Here is a 23,095-nt window from a genome sequence, read left to right on the forward strand (position 1 = left end):
TCTCTTTCAGGTGCATCAATCGTTTGTAGATTCAGTCTCTTTACATGATCTCATATTTCTCAAAGGGTTTGTTCATTCCTTTTCATTCTTTTTTTCTCTGTTCTTGTCTGCCTGTCTTATTTCAGAAATCCAGTCTTCAAGCTCAGAGAGTCTTTCCTCCACTTGGTCTATTTGGCTATCAATACCTGTGATTGCATTATGAAAGTCTTGTAGTGTATTTTTCAGCTGTATCAGGTTGGTTATGTTCTTCTCTATACTATTTTGTCTGTCAGCTCCAGCAATGCTTTATCATAATTTTTCGCTTCCTTGCATTGGGTTACAATGTACTCCTTTAGCTCAGTGAACTTCATTCCTATCCATATTCTGAATTCTCCTTCTGTCATTTCAGACATCTCAGTCTCAGCCTCAGCCCAGTTCCGAACCCTTGTTGAAGAGGTGATGCACTCATTTAGAGGAAAGAGGGCACTCTAGCTTTTTGAGGTTTCAGGGTTCTTCTGCTGATTATTATTATTTCTCATCTTTGTGAGATTATCTACTTTCAATCTTTGAGGTTGCTGACCCTTGGGTGGTGGGTTTTTTTTTTTTTTTTCTTTAACAGTCTGGCCCCTTTCCCATAGGGCTGTTGTGGTATGCTGGGGGTCTGCTCCAGTTTCTAGTAGACTTGGATTTTCCAGTACCTGGAGGTATCACCAGTGAAGGCTGTGAAACAGAAAATACGGGAGCCAACCCTTTCCTCTGGGAGCTCCATCCCAGGGAGGTATGGACTTGTTGCCAGCCTAAACACATGTATAGGAGGTGGCAGGCAATCCCAGTTGGGTGGTCTTGCCCAGTTAGGAGGAATGAGATTGGGGACATGCTTTAAAAAGTAGCCTGGCCACATTTTTGTAGAGCTGCTATGCTGTGCTGGGGGTCCACTTCATCCCCTGGTCATCATGGACACACTGAAGCCTGAAGACTGGAATGGTTAAGTTTTCCTATGAGCAAAGATGGCGGTCTGCCCCTCCCATTGGGAGCTGCATCCCAGGGAGGGCTGAGACCTCTGTCAGCCAGAGCACACCATTAGGGGTAGCCAGACCCCAGGTGCGAGGCTTCACCTGGTGATGAGAAATGGGGTTGGGGACCCACTTTAAAAAGCAGTCTGACCACATTTTCGTGGGTCTACTCTGCTGTGCTGTGGTATTGCTTCCACTCCTGGTCAGCTTTGCTCTGCAGAAGCTGGAGGCTAAGTTGTTTAAACAGCAAAGATGGCAGCCCACCCCTCCCTCTGGGAGTTTAATCTCAGGGAATTTTCAAAACTCTGTAGACCAGGGAACACCAGTGGGGGTGGCTGCAGGCCCTGGCTGGGAGATTCTGCCCCATGAAAAGGAAGAGGATAGGGGACCTGCTTAAAGAAGAAGTCTGACCATGCTTTTGTAGAGCAGCTGCACTGTGCTGGGGTACTGCTTCTGTCCCGTCAGTTTGGACTCTCCAAAGCTCACAGGCTGGACTGGCTATGTCACCTAAACAGCAAAGATGGCAGCCTGTCCCTCACTCTGGGTTCTCTGTCCCAGGGAGTTTTCAAATCTCTGTTGGCCAGAGAAAACTGGCTTGAGTGGCTGGTGGCCACAGTTGGGAGCTCCTGCCCAGTGAGGAGGAAAAGCACAGGAACTCACTTAAATAAACAGCCTGGCCATGTTTTGAAAAGCAGCTGTGCTGTGCTGGGGGATCCCTTCAAAACTTGGTAGGTTTAGACTCTCCAAAGCTTGCAGGCTGGATCAGCTAAGTTGCCCAAACAGCAAACATGGCGCCCCACCCTTCCCCCAGAAAGCTTTGTCCCAGGTAGGTGCAATACTGCTACTGGTGACTGGCTGGAATTCTAAACCAGTGGGTCTTATCCTGTGAGGCACAGTGGAAGTGGTGTCCACAGACTATCACTGCTTGGTCCCCTGGATTCAGCCTCTTTTCCAGGGGTATGTATAGGTGTCCAACCTCCCACTTTGCTGGAGTTGCAGTTACTTTTGCTGAGAAGCCTGAAATGCTGGCGGATCTAAAGCTCCTGGGTCTCCACACGTGCCTGAGTGGCTACTCTGCAGAAACTCCACGTAGCTGTGTGTGTCAGGCTGAAGGTCCCAGTGGAGTGGATTCATGATGGGATCTCCCGACCTGAGGATTGCAAAGATCCATGGGAGAACTGTGGTTTCCCAGGGTCGCACATTCACTCAACTGCTTCCTTGGGTGGGGGAGGTTCACTTGGTTCTGTGTCACTCTCAGGTGGGCTGTCATTCTTTGTTTTCCATGGGTTGAGTTGTTTCCTTCGTTAGTCCCAATGCGAATACCTGAATGTTTCAGTTGAAGGTGCTGTGTTTACTGCCCTTTCCATTCCTCTCTGTGAGAGCCATGGAGCTTCTAGTCAGCCATCTTGGCCACTTCCCATTCTCTCTATTGTATTTTGAAAGTAGACAGTTTGTTTTGATTTCATAGTCTCACAGCTGGAGAGAAACCGCCTGAGGAATTTGCCTCCCTGCGTCTCACCCATATATGATTTAGATGAGACTTTGAACATTTGAGTTGGTATTAAAATAAGATTACTGGGGCTACTGGGATGGAATGAATCTACTTTACATGTGAGAAATACATGAATTTTGAGGGACTAGGAGAAGAATGCTATGGTTTGAATATGTCCCCCAAAACTCATGTTGAAATTTAATTGCCAATGTGATGGTATTTATGGGTGACACCTTTAAAAGGTAATTAGGGCATGAAGGCTCTGCCCTCATGAATGAATTAATACCATTATTGTAGGAGTAGGTTAGTTAAGGCAGGAATGGGCTCCTGATAAAAGGATGGGTTTGGTTCAATTTCCTCTATCTTTCATGCCTGCACACTTCTTTGTCATATGATACCTTTCATTATCTTATGACACAGCAAGAAAGCCCTCACTAGATATGGCCTTTCGGTCTTGGACTTCCCATCTCCCAGAATGGTAAGCCAAATAAATCATTTTAAAAATAAATTTTCCAGTCTATGGTATTCTTTTATAGCGGCAGAAAACAGACTAAGACAGAGGGGCTCAGAAAAGTGCTGAGAAATTGAGAAGGAAGGCTTATTCCACGAATATATCAAGATGAGAGTTTTGGGAATTGATCTGGGAAGGCAAAGGGTGAGGTTATGGTTTGTGCAAGGTTTTTAAGAGTTATGAACTTGACAAACTTTGAACTTATAGAGATGAGCTGTGCTGTTCACAGAAAAAGGAAAGTGAAAAATCTCAAGTTAAAATGTCAGATATGAAAATCTTTAATAAAGCAGGTCTTCTATTTATGAACAAGCAGATTTGAATGCATACATATGCAGCTACCATCTTTATAGCTAACAAAAGATTTACCAATGCAGTGTTTTTGTATCTAGTATAGCAATTACTCTAGAATAAAATGTTTTGTCAATAGAGAATATAAATTTAAGTTTAGTCACATCTTAAACAACAGTTCAAAGTCAGTAACCCAGGTAACACCCCAGATGGAAAAGCCATCTGGCTTACAAAACTTATAGTTCAAAATTCAAATCACATTATATTTTTAACACCTACTGGGTTTTTCAGTTCTGCCTTACCTAAACTCTTTGAGGTTCAATTTCCTTCTGTATAAAAATGGGATAAAATATCTACATTCTAGCATTTCTATCGAGATTATAGAAACTTGAGGTGATATCTGGCCCAGATTGCACTTTAGAAATGGTGGTTATAGTGTTGCTTCTCTTAATCCAATGTCAGATGCTGGGGTCAAGGGTAAAGAAAGGTGAAATGAAAACCTGACTTGAGGCAATATTCTACAAGGTTCTCTAGTTTCCACTGAAACTGGAACATCTGTATGTTTCTCTAGCTATTCATTAAATTCCTCCATTATCTAAACTACTGGAATTTGGAATAGCTGTGGAAATATTAGAGATCTGAGCAGCTATGGTGCTCATAAATCAGTAGTGCTGATTCTATGAAGAGGCTGCCACCTAAAAGAGAACTGGGGAGTTTGAAAACCTTTATACTTTTAGTTAGATAAACAAACATCTCACCATTGCACCTAATGCTTATCCAGAAACAGTTTACACACAGGGAGAATATGGATTGCTATTCAACTTCTAGCAGAAATAGGCAAATACTGAGTAAATGAATGGTAAAATTCAATATGCACAACAGGTCACCCTGCCACTGTATACTTCTCTACAGGGGAAATCATAATAAAACAATAATAAAACAGTGGATATCTAAATGAAAAAGGGAAAGTGAAAACAGATGTGGTTCCTTTCAGAATAGAGCCTCCCCATACCTGACTCTCACTGTGTTATCTGGAAGGGAAGGAAGGAAATATAGGCAGAAGATGAATGCCAGGGAAGCCCCAAGACAGGGGCTGGTGAATTGAGGAGTGATGTTAAAATTGATATCTATCATTTTGAATCAGGATATAAAGGTACGAAGTCCAGTGGCCAGGGTGGTGGTCCACCAACCAAGCATTTTCTTTTGCTTCCAGTTTCTGACTTTCTGCCTATGGTGAGGGGATTTTCTTTGCTCCAAATTATTCTTCCACAAAATAACACAAAGCAAGGGGTTCTTTGCATTAGGTTCATGAAAGCATTAGGTCCCTGAAGTCAAGATTTGAGGCACTAAAAGGAAGAGTTAACAGGTCACAAAAGGAAAAGTATGCTTACCTCCTAATCCATATGGCAGGTCTTGAGAGTCTCCCTTTTGGAAGAAACAGAGTGTGGCTTGGAAAAAGAATATAGTTTTGTACTTCAATCTCCCCATTTTCTAATGGTGAGATATTGGGTAAGTTACTTAGCTAATTTCAATAATATTACCTAATTTTCAAGAGGAAGACAGGCAAGTACTTACAAAATGTTACTTTTCCTTCTCCCTGTGCCCATACCAGGTCATGCCTAGGCTTTAGTCTTCTCAAAGCCCAGAATTAAGATCACGAGTTTCAGCAAAAATGTGAAAAAGGAGAAGCCCATGGCCATCAATATATGGCCAGGAAACCTCCACTTGAGCTCAACCAAGGCAGCAAAAACTTGAAACAATTATGAAGTCAGACTTCAACAATATCTATTAGTTGAACTTCCATTTTAACTATGCATAAAGTTGTCAGGAAACATAATAACGAATTGAGTCTTATTTTAAACCATCTTGAGATATATAAAATAAGAAGAGAATTCAGTACCTATTCAATCCTTTTTAAAAATTTTTTTTTATTTATATATATATATATAAGGATATGGAGACTCAAGGAAGGAACAGACCTTATCCAAAGAAACATGAGTCACTGAGGGCACTTTAGTATGATAAAGGAACAAAATCAAAGCTAAGAAACAGGAACCAGATAAACCACAATTGCTTTTGAAAAAATAAATCAAAATACATTAAATTAGCTGAGAGGTAAATTTAATTCTATTCTTTGATAGTCTTTTGGAGTATTAATTTCTCTGAATTTTAATGAGTTTAGTTACTGTATGTCCCCCAAAATATTACGTGAAGCTTCCAAAATTCCTTCTTTCCTGATATCATAGACTTGCTGACAGTGTAAAGGAACCAGGATGAGGTAAGGAAAAAGTGATGCTTCATTTTGGCTGTTATTTTAAAGATTAAATACTGAGCGAAGCAACTAGCCAAGTGCCTGGCACCATTATAGGTACCCTATGTTAGTTGAGTCTGAATAGTTAGCTTGAATGTTCTAAGCTTTTTAATGTTGAACTAGATATGAAAACATGAAAAATAAAATCTTGAGGAATACCTTCACCTCTGCTCATCATCAGCCCTGCTGAAGAAAGGCTAGACTGAGCAGAAGCCTTCTAAAAGGACAGCAATGAAAAGATCTTTCTGAATGAGCTTATATTTGAGCCTGAGCCCATGATATAACTGACTTACATTCCTTTTCATATACAGAGTTTTCATGTCAAGCTCCTAAAAGGCAGGGACTCTGTCATATTTCTCCAGATCTCCTATAGTAGACACAGGGAAGAAACCAAATTGGAACTCATTCAATGACAGTAGAATTTAACCCGAGGCAGCCTCAGTTTCCTTACACCAAATCATTGCATTGAGCTCTACTGGAAAGCCTTATATAATATAAATATATTTATACTTGTATAAATAGCTGAGATAAGTTAAAGGTTTGAGAAGGGCAGGGGAAGGATCAGGAAGAGTAAGGCAGAGTTTGAATTAAGTTGAAACTATTACCTTAGTAACCTAAGGATGGAGAACCTTGGTTATGATGAAACAGAAGTATTTTGACTGGCTCTCAAAGAAGCAGAATAATTTTCAGAATATATGTGTTTTGTTTGTATAGGTATTACATAGCCCAGTGGTTCTTAACAAGGTGATTTTGCTCCTTATAGGATATTTGGCAATATTTGGACATATTTTGAGTTGTCACAACTAGGATGGGGTGCTACTGGCATCTAGTGGGTAGAGTCAAAGGATGCTGCTCAATATCCTTCAATATACAGGACAGCCCTTGACAACAGAATTATCTAGCCCCAAATGTCAATAGCACCAAAGTTGAGAAATCCTGCTCTAGCTCAACACAGAGCCTGGCACTACGGACTGAAGGAAAAATAAATATCTCAACTAATTTTTACAGCAGAAAAGAATCACTAACAGATATGCTCACTGGGTTTTAGGTCTCACTTGTGCTTCTCATGATAATTTGGTGTAATTTTTAAGCCAATGTTATTCATTATCAAGTATTAGAATGTGTTGGTTGATTTGTTAAAACCTTCTATGTAGAAAAAAAATAGGTAACATTCCATAAATGTAATAAATACTAAAGCTCTGGAGCACTCTAGGGGCACAGGTTGGCTTCTGATTTTCCCAGTGTCCACTCCCTGCCCCTCCAACCAGCAGTGATATTACTAAACAAGAGAGAAGATAAAGTTCAGTTCGCATGTTAAATGTAACCTTCTTCCATCTACCTGCAGAGATATTTCTCCTTCTTCTTCAAAGTCCTTTCTCAAGGTTACCACATAGGTGAGAAAAGGATGACAGGATATCAAAGGGGTTCACAAGCTCCCTGGTTAGCTCACATGTTCCACTATTGAGATCCCAACAACCTATAATCAAAGCACAAGATCCTGTCTCAGCACGGATTTAATTTAGACAAAGTCAGGAAGAAAAGTAGTATTGGATATGCTAAGGAAAAAATGGAATGCTGCTAGAGGTAGGTCCATGAATGCAGTATTTTGTGTCTATATTTTTTTTTATTTCAATAGATTTTTTGGGAATTCAGTATTTTCTGTCATGACATTCTCCTGTCTTAGGAAAAAGGGCAGTCAGCAAAAAGTGTCTAAAAGCTCTAGTCTCTGATATTAATTTAGAAGTGGGTAGTATCTGGCCAGGCGCGGTGGCTCAAGCCTGTAATCCCAGCACTTTGGGAGGCCGAGGCGGGTGGATCACGAGGTCAGGAGATCGAGACCATCCTGGCTAACACGGTGAAACCCCGTCTCTACTAAAAATACAAAAAATTAGCCGGGCGTGTTGGCGGGCGCCTGTAGTCCCAGCTACTCGGGAGGCTGAGGCAGGAGAATGGCGTGAACCCGGGAGGCAGAGCTTGCAGTGAGCCAAGATTGCACCACTGCACTCCAGCCTGGGGGACAGAGAAAGACTCCGTCTCAAAAAAAAAAAGAAATGGGTAGTATCCTAATCCAGTCTGAATTAAGGGACAATCCAAATGCAAGGGAAAAAAACCTTCAAATATATAGGACAGACCTTCAAAAAGAATTTTTTTCCCCAAACACTCTATCTTACACTATGAAAAATGAATTCATTTAATTTCTTATTTTTTTTAATCCCAAAGACACATAGCCTATTTCCTCCCTTGAGGCAACTAAGGAAGTAGCATTTGACCTTGGTGAGTGGGACACTGTACAGAAAACTTTCATCATATTTTGCATAGGAAGTTATCATTTCCTTAGGATCAAAATTCACAAATCCTAGACAAAAACTTAGCCTAATTACATAGACTCTATAACATACTGTTAACAGTTCTTCACCACAAAACTGTGTATTTGTTCTTTTTAAACACTACTTCTTTCATTCAGCAAGAAACGTTCACTGCTAGACAAGGAATCAATTTCTACAGTCTAGCAAAAGTGCACGTTTATAAAGTTGGCAGAAAACTTGCTTTATTGGAAACACATGTAATGCCATCTTGATTGTACCATATTAATATGGCTTCAAAGTTTGTCAGTTTTAAAATACCAAACTCAAGGGGTGATTTCATTTTAATTCTCAGTGGTGCAATGTTTTTAGATTACAGAAAAAATTACTGAGCAAGCTGAACAACATTTAAAAGGATAAACAACAAAAGAATAAATTGGTCTTGCCAAAACCTTAAACTTTACAGGCATTATAGAGAAGAAAAATCTATGACATCTTTACAAAGACCTACTCTTTCCTTAGCAGTTAGACAGCATCTAATTCCTCATCACTCTATCTATCAAGGGTCATTTTAACTATTTCAGTGATTTATGCCATTTATTCCCAAGAGCGTGAGAGGCAGAGACATCTGTTCTACATTGAAAGGAATTGGATTACAAAGCCTAGATGCTAAAAGGGATATATGAAAGGATTGTATTAAATTAGCAACGATTTACTGCATTCAGCTCTACTGATCCATTCCTTCTTCCTGAAGCCGAGTCCTTCCTTGGCTTCCTTAGACCTCAATCTCTTGGTTTTCCTTCTTTTTCTTCTGGAGTCCTTTCTTCTCTATAACATCTTACAATGTTTCTATGCCCCAGGCCTTGCTTCTCTAGTCTCTCTCCCTATGTGTCTCATCTGCTCTCATGGTTTTAATACTGGCCAGAGGCTAACAATATTGAATGTCTGTTACCAGCATAGAACTCATTCCTGAGCAATTTAAATGCAAGGCCATATAGTGCCTGACACACAGAAAAGTTGCTCAGTAAATGTTCAGTGAAAAAAATTAATAAATGAAATATTAAAATAGATAAATAAGACTTGAAAAACACATGGAGAGCTGAGGTGTCCTATACAAACTCATCGCAGAACAGTCAATGCCACCCTGCCTTACCAGCTGACCACAAATATATTGTTGAGCCCAGGAAAGATAAGCAATGCCCAGCTTAGATCAGCAGAACCACATAGCCAACCTATAGCCCAAGAGAAACAAAATATATTTAGAGGGTTTAAGCCACTATGTATTAGAGTGTTTCTGAATGCAACACAATCTTGATAATCAACTAGTTCCAAGTCTGCTTTCCTGCTAGTCTTTAATTCCTCCTTGAGGGCAGAGATGTAATCTGTCTTATCACGCTGTGCCTACCCACCATAATGCCTGGCTTGTGTAAGACACTCAATAAACATCTATTAACAAATATATCAATTCTGCTAATGGTGATGAGAAGCACTCAGTCATTTGCCACCTGGAATTAGAGCAAATGGCCGTTGAACACAGAATATCAAAATGTGTTAGATAAATAAGTTATTTGTAATAATAAATATTAATTGAGCACTTACTGTTGACAGACACTGTGCTACGCTTATGGTATCCATTTCATAAAGCTCTATTAAGTAGGGATGCAATGGAGGTTGTAGATTTAAATGGAGTCCTGACTGGGAAGGGAGATAGACCACTTTTAAGACACCAGCAGCCATTCACAAAGAAAAAGTAGCACTAGAGGAAAAGGTTCCTAAACTATTCTGATTTGCTTTGGGGATTTTTTTTCTCCCTCACTAAATATTCTGGGTACATTTAACCAGTTATCCACTAAGTGAACAGCTTACCATGTATGCCAATTAGAGATTTACTGAATTAGTTCATGAATCTTCTAACATGAATTCTAAATGCTATCTTCTCAGAGAAAAATCAAGTAAGTACAGAGGGGAAATGGCTGAAGAAGGAACATAAGAGAAAAGTTACTTGCTGGCAGCTTCTATAATCCCCACTTTTTGAAATGCCCTTTGTTCCTTCCTTGTTGCTTGAAAAGAACCCGATTTTGTTCACAGCCTGAGGCAGTTTGCTAGACAAATGTCCTCGCTGTTATGAATGGCTTGCTTGAGCCCATATTATCCCATAAAGGGCTGTGATTAATCTGGGCTTTGTTGGGCTGGATGTATCATAGAAAGGACTCCAGTAGAGGGACCATGTGAGCTGTACCATTCTGCTTTTAAGTGTTTTTCCCCCAAATAAACTATTTTAAATAGTAATATGTGTCCATTTGTATGTGTGTGTGTGTGTGTGTGTGCGCGTGCGCGTATTCAAACCCTCTTTGAATGGCAACTAGCAATCACGAAGGGGCATGTTTCCCTTGTCCCAGTGTTTTGTGCTTTTGGAAGGGACAGAATCAACTGTGCCATTATGAGAGCAATGGCAGGTCTCTGGTGGAGCTCAACTGAGACAGCTCCTGCCCCATCGAGGTCCTCTGTGAAGGTTTTACACCCAATTCAGGGCAAGTCACCTGTGCTCATGCACGGAAAGAGAGAGAGAAGAAGCAAATAACCTCAATATGGATGTGTCATTTCCTAGACTCTCCCTGTATTTGTGGACAGACTATCATAAAAAGGATGCCACCTCTCTCAGTGCTGGCTCCTGCATTGCCTTCTGCCATGATTAAATGTCTCCTGAGGCCTCCCCAGAAGCTAAGCAGATGCCAGCATCATGCTTCTTGTACAGCCTGCAGAACTGTGAGCCAGTTAAACCTATTTTCCTTATAAATTACCCAGTCTCAGGTATTTCTTTACAGCAGTGTGAGAACTGACTAACACATAGGTGGAAAGGCACATTCCCTAGCCTAAAGAAAGCAGAGTAGACAAGTGAGCTTTTAATATCTTTTATCTAGGAACAGAACTATTGCATTCAAACTGAATTGCAGTATTCATTAATCACTCCACTACTTCTTTGTATGCCGGGACCAAGTCATCAGTTCCTTAAAGGTAAGGGTCATTTCATCTCTTCCTTTTGAGTGCTGCACTCCACCTAATCTTAGGCCTACAGAATGAGCAAGTACCTCCTGAGTCCCTTCTGCTTATGACAAACCCTTGCTGTCACAAAGCTGAGGAAGGACTGTAGACAGAATTTTATTCCTTTACACTTAAGATCACTTTTTAGCATTACAATTTGTTTTAGATAACAAATGCACTTATGGAGCAAGACTGGGGAAACTGAGCATATGGAGAAGCCATGGAGGGGAGAAGGCATGGGTTTTAGAAGCCAGAAAAACTAGGTTCAAATCAAGTCCTCTCATTTACTGGTGAAGCGACTTACTCTTTCTGCATCTTAGTTTGCTGATCTGTGAAATGGTAGTAGCAACCCTATCTGACAGGGTTTTTGTGATCATGCTTCTAAGGGGCTATGCACAGTGTTGTCACTGAAGATGTGGCCCAGTGGAAGTACGCTCTCTTCCCTTTCGTAGATATAGTCTTGGGGCCATTGTACACTTGCTGCTTCCAAAGCTGGACATGCTTGAAGGTTGTCCTGGAGCTGTTCTGAGAATATATATCTTAAAATAGCTAGGGCTCATAAGTAAAAATTTGCTAGCACATGGGTGGAAGTGGACAAGTGATTTTCATGTGTTGGAGTGAGTGTGGATATTGGCTGTGAGGCAAGACAAGGGTAAGTGCTGATAAAATGCAGCATATAATGTCTCTTGTTTAACACTTTCCCAGTGGTCATTATTCAAGGTGCTATTCTTAAGCACACTAAAAAATGTTGTAGAGTATAAGAAATGAATATCAGAATCCAAGTAGTTTAAAATGCTAGGAATGATTTATAAACATGGATAGCAATTAAAGCCTCCTAATCACGTCACAGTCAATTTTCACATACAGGCTGCTTTTATGCTGCAGTAGCCGATTACATTTAGATGATAAGAGGGCAACGCCTCGATGATGACAGCCTCTGGTGTAACACAGAGACAGATACCCAGGCTACAAGCTGCTTGAGTCAAGCTTTGCAATCTTACTCTAGAGCAGTAGCAATCAAGTAAAGAATTGTCAGTACTTTTCTGGCATATTGTGACACCCTTTTCTCCTCCATCTTCTTGTTTAAGTACAGTCTGAGCAACTCTTTGACCCATATTTGCAAGCTGCATCAGATTCTGAGAGCAGAACAAGTGTTTCAACAATTGCTTGCAAGAAAGAATGTTGGTCACAAGGTGGCAGATTACCACACGCTTATGGAGAATCCTAATTATTTTTCTAAAAGCACAGAGTGGCAAACAAGTAAGGGAACTTCAGAAAGGTGTGTGTGCACATGGTGGGAAAGACGGATACCTTACATGGCCATAAGTTCTAAAGGTCATATAAGGGCTGCCTCTCCAGCTGAGCCCTCTATCACAGGGCACCTTTTGAAGAGGCCCATGCAATCAGCATGATAAGATTCCTGGATTGACAGCTGACATCACTCAGCAGACCTTATGCCAAGGTGATTATTTCCTAAGGCAGTGATTGCAACCCTGTTAGCACATTAGAATCACTTAGAGAGATTTAAAAAAACAAGTACCCCCTGTTGAGCCTCTACCACAATAAATTTTTTTCCAGTTATAAAGTCCTTTTTACTTAATCATTTCTTCTCATGAAAAAATATACAATGAGGACATAGAACAGAAATGTTTTACCCATATAAAAACTAGTAACTAAAAGTTGAGTATCTCTTATTTGAAATGCTTGGGACCAGAAGCACAACAAGAGATTTTGCAGGTTTTGTTTGTTTGTTTGATTGTCAGTTTTTGGTTTGATGTTGAGCTCAGGCGTCAGTAGTATTTAAAGATCCTCGGCCGGGCGCGGTGGCTCACGCTTGTAATCCCAGCACTTTGGGAGGCCGAGGCGGGCGGATCACGAGGTCAGGAGATTCGAGACCACGGTGAAACCCCGTCTCTACTAAAAATACAAAAAAATTAGCCGGGCGTGGTGGCGGGTGCCTGTAATCCCAGCTACTCAGAGAGGCTGAGGCAGGAGAATGGCGTGAACCTGGGAGGCGGAGCTTGCAGTGAGCCGAGATTGCGCCACTGCACTCCAGCCTGGGCGACAGAGCGAGACTCTGTCTCAAAAAAAAATAAAAAAATAAACAACAGATGCTGGAGAGGATGTGGAGAAACAGGAACACTTTTACACTGTTGGTGGGACTGCAAACTAGTTCAACCATTGTGGAAGTCAGTGTGGCGATTCCTCAGGGATCTAGAACTAGAAATACCATTTGACCCAGCCATCCCATTACTGGGTATATACCCAAAGGACTATAAATCATGCTGCTATAAAGACACATGCACACGTATGTTTATTGCGGCACTATTCACAATAGCAAAGAGTTGGAACCAACCCAAATGTCCAACAACAATAGACTGGATTAAGAAAATGTGGCACATATACACCATGGAATACTATGCAATATTTCTCAAAATAATGAGAGCTATCTATGACAAACCCACAGCCAGTATCATTCTGAATGGGCAAAAGCTGGGGGCATTCCCCTTGAAAACCGGCACAAGACAAGGATGCCCTCTCTCACCACTCCTATTCAACACAGTATTGGAAGTTCTGGCCAGGGCAATCAGGCAAGAGAAAGAAATAAAGAGTATTCACATAGGAAGAGAGGAAGTCAAATTGTCTTTCTTTGCAGATGATGTGATCCTATTATCTAGAAAACCCCATTGTCTCAGGCCAAAAGCTTCTTAAGATGATAAGCAACTTCAGCAAAGTCTCAGGATCCAAAATCAATGTGCAAAAATCACGAGCATTCCTATACACCAACAACAGACAAGCAGACAGCCAAATCATGAATGAACTCCCATTCACAATTGCTACAAAGAGAATAAAATACCTAGGAATACAGCTAACAAGGGAAGTGAAACACCTCTTCAAGGGAACTATAAACCGCTGCTCAAAATAAATCAGAGGACACAAACCAATGGAAAAACATTCCATGCTCATGGGTAGAAAAAATAAGTATGTTTAAAATGGTCATACTGCCCAAAGTAATTTATAGATTTAATGCTATTCCCATTAAACTACCATTGACATTATTCACAGAATTAGAAAAAAACAATTTTACAATTCATATGAGACCAAAAAGAGCCTGCATGGCCAAGACAATCCTAAGCGAAAAGAAAGCTGGAGGCATCACGCTACCTGACTTCAAACTATGCTGTAAGGGTACAGTAACCAAAACAACATGGTACTGGTACAAAAGCAGACACATACAACAATGGAACAGAATAGAGAACTCAGAAATAAGACCGCACATCTACAACCATCTGATCTTTGACAAACTTGACAAAAACAAGGAGTTGGGAAAGGATTCCCTACTTAGTAAATGGTGCTGGGTGAACTGGCTAGCCATATGCACAAAATTGGAACTGGACCTCTTCCTTGTACCTTATACAAAACTTAATTCAAGATGGATTAAAGACTTAAATATAAAACCCAAAAGTATAAAAATCCTAGAAGAAAATCTAGGCAATGCCATTCAGGACATAGGCACGGGCAAAGATTTCATAATGAAAACGTCAAAAGCAATTGCAACAAAAGCAAAAATTGACAAATGGGATTTAATTAAACTAAAGAGCTTCTGCACAGCAAAAGAAACTATCATCAGAGTGAACAGACAACCTATAAAATGGGAGAAAATGTTTGCAATCTGTCCATCTGGCAAAGGTCTAATATCCAGAGCCTAAAAGGGACTTAAACAAATTTACAAGGGAAAAACTAAACAACCCCATTAAAAAGTGGGCAAAGGACATGAACAGACACTTCTCAAAAGAAAACATTCATGCAGCCAACAAACACATTAGAAAAAAAAGTTCATTATCACTGATCATTAAAGAAATGCAAACCAAGGCCCCATGCTTTTCTAATAGAATAGGAATGTCCCCTCAATTATTCTAAAGGAGACAGACATGGAACCTAGTTAGGTCGTTCCTGAAAGTCAAGATATTTTCAGCTGACAAGCATCAGAGGTTATTACCCAACTCTAGCTTAGTGACAAAATGATTTAATAACCATAGTTTAGTTTTATTTAACTATTAATTCAAATTAATGCTGACACATTTTTCTCAAAAGGAAAATTAGCATTAAGATGAGGAAGGCACAACAGGAAACAACAATGTTGAAAAAACATGAAGATGAAAAACATTTCCCTCAGCATGTTCCTCAGCATTCCTCTGACTTCTTCCTCTCCCATCATTAAGGTAAGACTGATATTCATGGTGATGTATGCTGTTTCTGGAATAACCCAACGCATTATCAGAGTAACAGACATGGTAGTTACAAGTATTATACCCTTACCATTTAGCATGTAATTTTGCTTTCTCTTGGTTGGTGGAAGCTGCCATACTTTATCATCAATCTCCAGCACAGATTCTCTTCTCCAACCAAAGCCACGATGGTTGGATGGCTCTCTGAATAAAAAGGTTACGAATGCCCTAAGGGAGACAGAACGTGTGTGTGTGCATGCGTGTGTGTGTGCATGCGTGTGTGTGTGTGTGTAATCACATGAAAACAGGACTATAGCAAAGAGCCCAAATGCCTGATAAAAAGATGGTGACAAATCACCAAGCTCTGTACTACTTTCCTATGTTGCATTAATCTCTTCACATTTACTACTGTAATCAGAATTTTCAACCCTAAAAGCAAACACTGGGAATCCATGATTTATTTTTCCCTGTAGATTTCCAACCCTATCTACTTGCAAGCATGTTTATCTTGCTGTGATTCTCTTTAACAATCTTCGAACATCAGTAAAAGCCCAAGGAGTGGCATTTAGGAAATGACAACTATGCTAATATTAGATTGGCTTCCAGGAGTTACTCTAAATTAGTGATTTCATTTTGGCGCAAATGGCATAGAAAGATAAAGTGAACAAAAGAATAAAGCTATGAAGCTTATACTTTCTTTTGCCAAAAGGCTCCTGGAACAGTAAGAAAAAAATTTTGGTAATGATCTCCACTCTCCATGTGGCTTTCTTTTAACAAAGAACATTGCTGGTACAGGGCCAAATTAGACTCTCAGATACTTGTGTGCACTTATTCAGCCAAATTCCAGCAGTCACATAATATTATATCATAAGTGGTTTTTATAGAAATAATCATGTCACTGAAAATTGCAAATGTTTGGAACAGATTTAAAAACTTTTTTGGAATTGGATATTCATAAATAGAAACCTGGTATTGGCAAAGTTTAATTTGGACTTCGTGTATCCTGAAAAGCCAGTGAGATATTTCAGTCCCTTTATGTATTATTTTATATGGATTCTGAGGGCCCTGGACATAAGACAAAAATATCTTTAAAAAGATGGGTGACTATAAACAACGTTAAATTATCTCTAGCAAATCTTAAGAGGTCATAAACTATGAAAATAGCCCAGCCCTTATAAACCACTGCCAAACAAAAGAAACAGCAAGACTTTATCTATACTAATTAAAAAAGAGTTGGGTAATTTTTATCAATTTAGTAATTCCAACTGTATCACAATACACATAAACCTGTTTAATCATTTCTAAAGCTTATGCAATTCAAACATTTATTTCCCCAAAAGGCTTAAATTTTTTTTTTAATTTTTCATTTGGGGGTTTTAACATTGCATTAAAAAATAACCTCATTAGAAGAAGTTATACTAGCATGTTGGCATTGCATAGATCAAACAATGTATGGCTTAACCACCCTGTCCATTGCCTTCACCTGCTGTAGAACTGGTGGGCATCCACAGCCAAGGTCAATTAAGGTCTCATGTTTTGGCACCGAGGCCATGACAGGGAGTATCTCTTCAAAATGTTTCACATAACGATAAGATGTTTCAATGTATAGACATAGTTTAAATGCAAAACACTATCCATTTGTAAAAAAAAAAAAAAAAAAGAGGTCTTTTATTTCTACTAATTATAATAAAATGTCACAACAACTTTAAGAGGGAACCGAACACTATAACTTACAGCAATTAAAAAACAGTTCTGCAAAAATCTTCCAGGTTGCCAGAATGACCAGTGAACCCTTCCAAACCCATAGTTACTTTGCCTCCTGGAAATGATGAGCTTCGATATCCTACATGAAGTAAGCATGTTAATTTCTTGGCAATGTTTCCTTATTTATCCAAGATCAGCTCCACAGCATGTTTTCTTTTGCCCCCATCTAAAGTCTTCTGGATCCTGTTAATTTGTGTAGAGATTAAGTGTTTTCATTTTAAGGTCTGAGTTCATCATTAGATTCTGGGATCTTGTTTGAGGGGGTACAGTAAGATTGCAAATAGTATTTAAATGTCATCCCAGAAAACCTCTGACTTTAATACTAGTTACAAATCATTCATAGGAATAAAGACAGAAATATTCGCTTTGATATCGTGGCAGGAGGACCTGGAAGGAGGGCAAGACTAAGGAAAATCTCCAGTCTCAAAGAAGACAATGCCCATCATCACAGTACACAAGTGAAAGGATGGCAGCCCCATTAAACACAATGGCAACAGCTCAATATGTGGATTAAATGACAGATCAAAAGCCACCCAAACTTTGTAGAAGAGAGTCTAACTGCTACCTATTCTCTTAAGAATTCTCTATATCTGAAAATATTCATAACAGTATTTACAATACACTCCAGATGGTACTTGAAAATAACAGATCCTGTCAAAATTATATGTAATAATAAAAGGAATGGGGTCTTAACTGTTTTTTAAAATCTGAAATATTGTTAAAAATATTTTAATTATGTAACTGATCGCTTGATCAAATTTAACCAGTTGCTTCTTAACAGGCTTATTTTTCTTAACGAAACCAAATTTTGATTTTTAGGCTGATTTGCAAGTACAAAAACTCTGTGTGTGTGTGTGTGTGTTTATAATTTTTAGAGAAAAGAAAGCAGAAAATATTGGAATGTAGTATATAAAGTAATTGTCACTGGTTAAAATTTTTTGTTTCATTAAAGTACAAATAAAGTTAGTTATCTTCTCCACTAAACAACCAAATGATTGTTTTTACTCACTGTAAAAGTTCACCATTTATACCTCCGGATGAATATGTGTGGAAGTCGGTGGTCACACTCAACGTGAATAGTTTAGATACCAAAAGTATGGGTAGAATATAAATATGAGTACTCTATTCTATTGCTGAATTAAACACAGATACATGTAGGCTTCTCATTTTCTGCCAATGATTGTCTAAAACTCTATTTGGAAAGAAGAAAAGGGGAAACTTTGAGTTGTGAAGTTTTGCTTCCAAAACTATGGACTAGAGTGCATTTGGAGAAATTCATTTACTCACCGAATTTTAACCCACATGCCAGCCTTTCCCATATCAGAAAGACAATTATCATAAGGATTCCCATAATGATGCAAAAGGGCAACTTGAAATAGAAACAAGGTCGCTTTTAGAAATTATACAAAAACCACTAATGCAAAAGTATACACCAACTGCCAAAGAACAGGTGAATTTTGTCACTTCCAAATGTTATTCATTGGTAAACTGCCTCAGTGATATTTAATGAGGGAAAATGGGCTGTTTAACAATAAGTATTAGCATTTACATTATAATTCTCAGGTGTTATTTTGGAAGCTGGAATGTAAACAGATGGCAATAAATTTACCACATTTTATTTGCAATGTGAAAAATATTTCTCTTTGATAGATGCAAAAATGTTGGAAACAATGAATAAATACCATTTCTGGCCAGATGAAATACTTTGAAGATATATTTGTGATATGGATTGCAATGAGTACCTTATTAACCTCAGTTTAAGTAACAGCAAGTAGAGTTGTCCAAACCTGTACTTGAGCTGAAAAGAAAAAACAAACTACTCATAGTTTCCTTGAGGCATGCATTTTACCATGGCAAAGTGCAACGGGGCGTGCATTATACAGGTAATCTGGGCCTGCTTCAGCAAACTAAGTAGACCATGAGCATTCTTCGAGTGCAATGCAGAAGCTTTATGGAGTGAAGGAGAGTTGAAAATTTTTGAAACAATCTTCTCATTATTTCATTTTAGAAGTTTCATTCCTCAGCTGACTGCTGCTTCAGGAATGCAAGGTGATGGGAACAGAATTGGCCAGATGTTGGCTACAGAAGCAAGCAACTTTGCCAGCCCAAATGGGGCAGTAAAATGACAGCAACTGAAAATGTTTCAGCTGTGAAAAGCAGAGTGACGCTGTGCGCCGTGCCAGAGATGACCATATTATACAGCGTCCCATCTGAGACTGTATAACACTTTCACCAGCCAGCCAGGGGGCCTCCTAGCTATGGCAGGGCCTGAACAACACACAGCACACCAGAGGGCAATGCACAATCCAAAAGAAAGAGAAAGAAAGAAGAATGAGAGAAAACAAGCAAAACACGCGTCTGTCGTGCACAAACCTTCCGGCTCTGTGTTCTCTTTGTGGTGTACTTGCTTCAGCGGGCAGCAGAAGATTTCGTGACACTTAGCACGAAAGGGGGACTCTTTTTTCTTTAATTCCGCAGATTGGATGGAATCTTGTCGTAACATAATGTATTCCTGTGTGCCAGGGGGGGCGTCATCCAGAACTGTGGTCACCACATAACAAAATGAACTCAAGTTAGAGCCTCAGAAAAGCAGCGAATGTCTTAAATCAAATATACTCCCAGGGAAGACTAAAGAAACAACAGCCCTAAGAAAAGTTTCAAAGAAAAACATCTAATAGCTTGGTGATTTTATTTTAACAGGCTTAGTTTAAAATACTAAAGCCTTGGGAATAGCTACTCGACTATATATACCTCTGTTGCTAGTACAATGAAAAACAGTGTTAAATCATACCCAACTGCAAAAACGTATTTTAATATCAATAAACATGTTGTATCTAAATAAACACCATGTAGAACTTACAGGTTTCAGATTGAGTACCATATAAATATTTATAGGTTAAACCGGCTAATGTCCACCAATTATCAGTAAATTTGCTTCTGTTTCTTTTCTTGGTCTGCTCCTGGTGAGGGCCTTACTTCCAAGCAGTATACACAGAGACAGACAAGAATCAGTCACTGCTCTTTACTCTTTGATTTCCAAAGAGAACTGAAGCTGTTGCAAACATTCTTCAGATGTTCAAAACCCCTTAATGAAGGCAAGAGATTCCAGCTGAGAGCCTACGAAACAACACTTGGTCAAAGGACTACCTTGTGGGTTGTAAAAGAGCCAGGCCTGGTTTAACAATTTTGGCTGTAGGTATACACCAGGATCCTCTCAGTTCACATTTTTCCTTCTAGGCTGTTTATATGCTTCCTAAGTGTATCACTAGTGTTTTTGTATCACTATTATTTTTATTCCCTGCAAAAGCAAGATATCTGCCTTTATAGGGTTCACTGTTACATTCTCTATTCTGAAAACCTTCCATGAAAATAGGTGCAAATTTGATCTGCATTTTCAGAAACAGGGAACTGACCCCAGCATGAATTTTTTTCTTTCACACCCTTCCCAATGAGGCCATTCCATTTCACCAGAAGTGAGTCAGTGCCTCCAAAGCTGTGATTAATGACGAGCTGACTCATTCTACTACCCGAAATGCATACACTTAACATGCATTTAGGAGGACTGATACTACTAGCAAATTTCTTGTGGAGTGAATAATGCCGTGGTGTTTGTAAAAAAAATAAATAAATAAACAAATGGTGGCTGAATTTAGATGGGATATGAAGCTTCTGTGTTGGGTAAAACATTCCTAGCTCATTGGCTGGGATCTTAAGGGGCTTTAAGAACTTCCTTTCATGTTAAGGAAAAAGTGGTATAAAAACCAACATAACTTTTAAATTAGTATTATGAGTTTGGAACAAGTTCTTAATAGATTGACTCTATGAGGGATTGTTGTCTTCCTTTATAAGTCATTAAATTATGCAAGATGGTGATGGTGATGGTGATATTTTAGTCAGTTCTCTATTTTCCTCTAGCACTCAGCAGCAGCAATCAAAAATATTATATAGACACACCACGATAGCTTTTTCTGTAGAGAGTTCCCTTCATCTACTAGGAATGTGACTGTAACTTCTTAGAATCTCGTTGTTGAATGCACATCTTTGCTAGCAACAGCTGCTATTCAAAACATTTGTAACCATTTCCTGCCATGAGCAGATAGTTATGATAATATAGACACTCATCAAATCCCAGCATCACAGCTGAAGACAAATTCTAGTTTTACCATCCAAAATATTTAAATAAAACTCCCCAAATTGGAACTCTTTAAAAAAAGAAGCACCCATGATTATATGGAAACTGAGAAATTCCATTTTCACCCACTGCTGTATAGAAAACATATTACAAGACTGAAAGACAATTCGAGGATAAAAGAGAAAAAATGACTTTTTGACAATGCATAAGGAATTTGTTATTCAGAAGTATGCGACAAATAACAGTAAATTGTCTTCCATTTTCATTGTTCAATACCAACAATGATGTCACAAATGGGCATTTCTGGAGATTAATAGTGGACTGAAGCTAATAGCCTTTGGCTGACTCTCCAGCCATCAGCTTTTCCCAGCTGGTCATTAATTCCCAGAAAATGCCTTGTACTGGCATCATTATTGTTTAATTAGATACGACTGGTTATCTGTAACACACAACAAAATTCTAGTGAAAGCTACATGCTGACTGATACAAGTGCTAACCCCAAAATTCATCATGATGGGAAAAACATGAAGGTCATAAAAGTGCAGGATAATTGCTTTCCACAAAATTCTCCCTGTCTTCTGTTCTTTCTTCAAATTGAATTTAGCAAGTGCAAAAGGTGCCAAGATGAGAGTGTTTAAGGAGTCATCAGAACAATAACCACAGGCGCAGAACATTTCCTTGGAAATCGTGAACATCTGGGAGTTAATGGGTCAGCTTTGGGTCTCAGGCTGTCTCTACTCAGTACCTCAAATGTCAGTCAATTCAAGCAAAACAGAAAAAAAAGAGTAGTCAACCAACAGTAGTTTGTTTTTATGTTGGCAAAAGAGCTAGAAACACTGATTTTTTTTAAACCAGAAGTGGCACTGTATAGGCAACACATTACTCTGGCTTATAAAATCTCTTTAATTAGAGATATTTTGGATGGAAAATTAAAACTGTTATATCAAATGCACTTATTCCCAGGGCTCCCTCAAGTAGGAGGCTGGCTGTATGTGCAGTTGACAGCAGAAAGAATGAAAGATGACTTCCCACAAGACTCCAGCAGTAAGATAGGTGGGTAGCTTTGTTCTAATTCCCTAAGAAAGTGATGAGGATGCAATGAGTCCATGGGGTACCAGCTTTAGGAAGGGAAAAGGAGACCTGCAAAGAATCCAGCCCATTAAGATAGGAAAAAAGAATGGGTTTCTTTTTTCCCTGGCTTAGTGCAATGTTTTCTGCCATTTTACCCAATCTGGTACATTCCCTTCTTGCACATGACCTCTATCCTCTGACAACCACTCTTGCCACTGTTCATTTGAACCATCTGTCCACCTTTCATTCAGTGACTCCTGCTGCCCTACCCAAAAATAGATTTATCCAGTCTTGGAGGTGGACAAAAAATTCCAGTGATTAGGTAGACATTAGATTTATACAAAGCTTCCTCCGATTTCAGAAATTCAACTCGACTCTTCAAGACAGATAAGGTGGTAAAAGTGGCTCATGGTTTATTTCTGGATCTGGAAGCCCCATGCTTTTTGAAAGGCTGCTGAGCCCCATGAGAATAGCTGCCAAAGAATAGGCCTTTGGGGGAACATTTTGCCCATATAGGCAGTGCCCCCAGCCTTGAAAACACAACCCTCCCATTCAGGACTCCAAAGTCTCACAGGAGTAGTGCAGAGTAGGAGGACACAAGTGCACATGTGCAAATCCACACATCCACAGACACACAGACACTGACAGGTGGCATACTCAGACACAGAGGTGATAACAATAAGTGACTTTAGTGGTGGGATGATGGTTATAAGCACCATTTATAAAAGAGCTAGTTCCCATTGCAAATGTTGTTCCATTGACTAACCATCAGGTGGGCAAGCTTGCATCTAGGTTTGGTTTCTCAGCAGCAGCAGTGCTGTTCTGCCATTGTCAAGGTCAAGGACACAGTCAGGGAGCAGTCATGGTAAGAGGAGAGAGTTTGACAGAGTCTAAGCCTGCTGACCTGGCCTAACATACTCATGTTCACAGAAATACAGTATTCCCATTTCAAACTAGAGG

General features: G+C 39.4%; 1 protein-coding gene across 3 annotated transcripts in view; it reads right to left on the bottom strand.

Moving 5' to 3' along the window:
* Nucleotides 1-23,095, bottom strand: part of FGF13 (fibroblast growth factor 13) — a 576,558-nt gene that overhangs the window by 198,336 nt on the left and 355,127 nt on the right. For 2 of the 3 annotated variants that reach the window (XM_003272580.4, XM_012499163.2), the window contains one exon: nucleotides 19,306-19,473. The exons of the other annotated variant lie outside the window; for it this stretch is intronic. In XM_003272580.4, coding sequence (XP_003272628.1) covers nucleotides 19,306-19,473 — 168 coding nt within the window. The remainder of the gene's footprint in view (nucleotides 1-19,305; nucleotides 19,474-23,095) is intronic. 3 annotated transcript variants of the gene reach the window in all.

Source organism: Nomascus leucogenys, chromosome X (genome assembly GCF_006542625.1).
Source record: "Nomascus leucogenys isolate Asia chromosome X, Asia_NLE_v1, whole genome shotgun sequence".
Taxonomy (NCBI): domain Eukaryota; kingdom Metazoa; phylum Chordata; class Mammalia; order Primates; family Hylobatidae; genus Nomascus; species Nomascus leucogenys.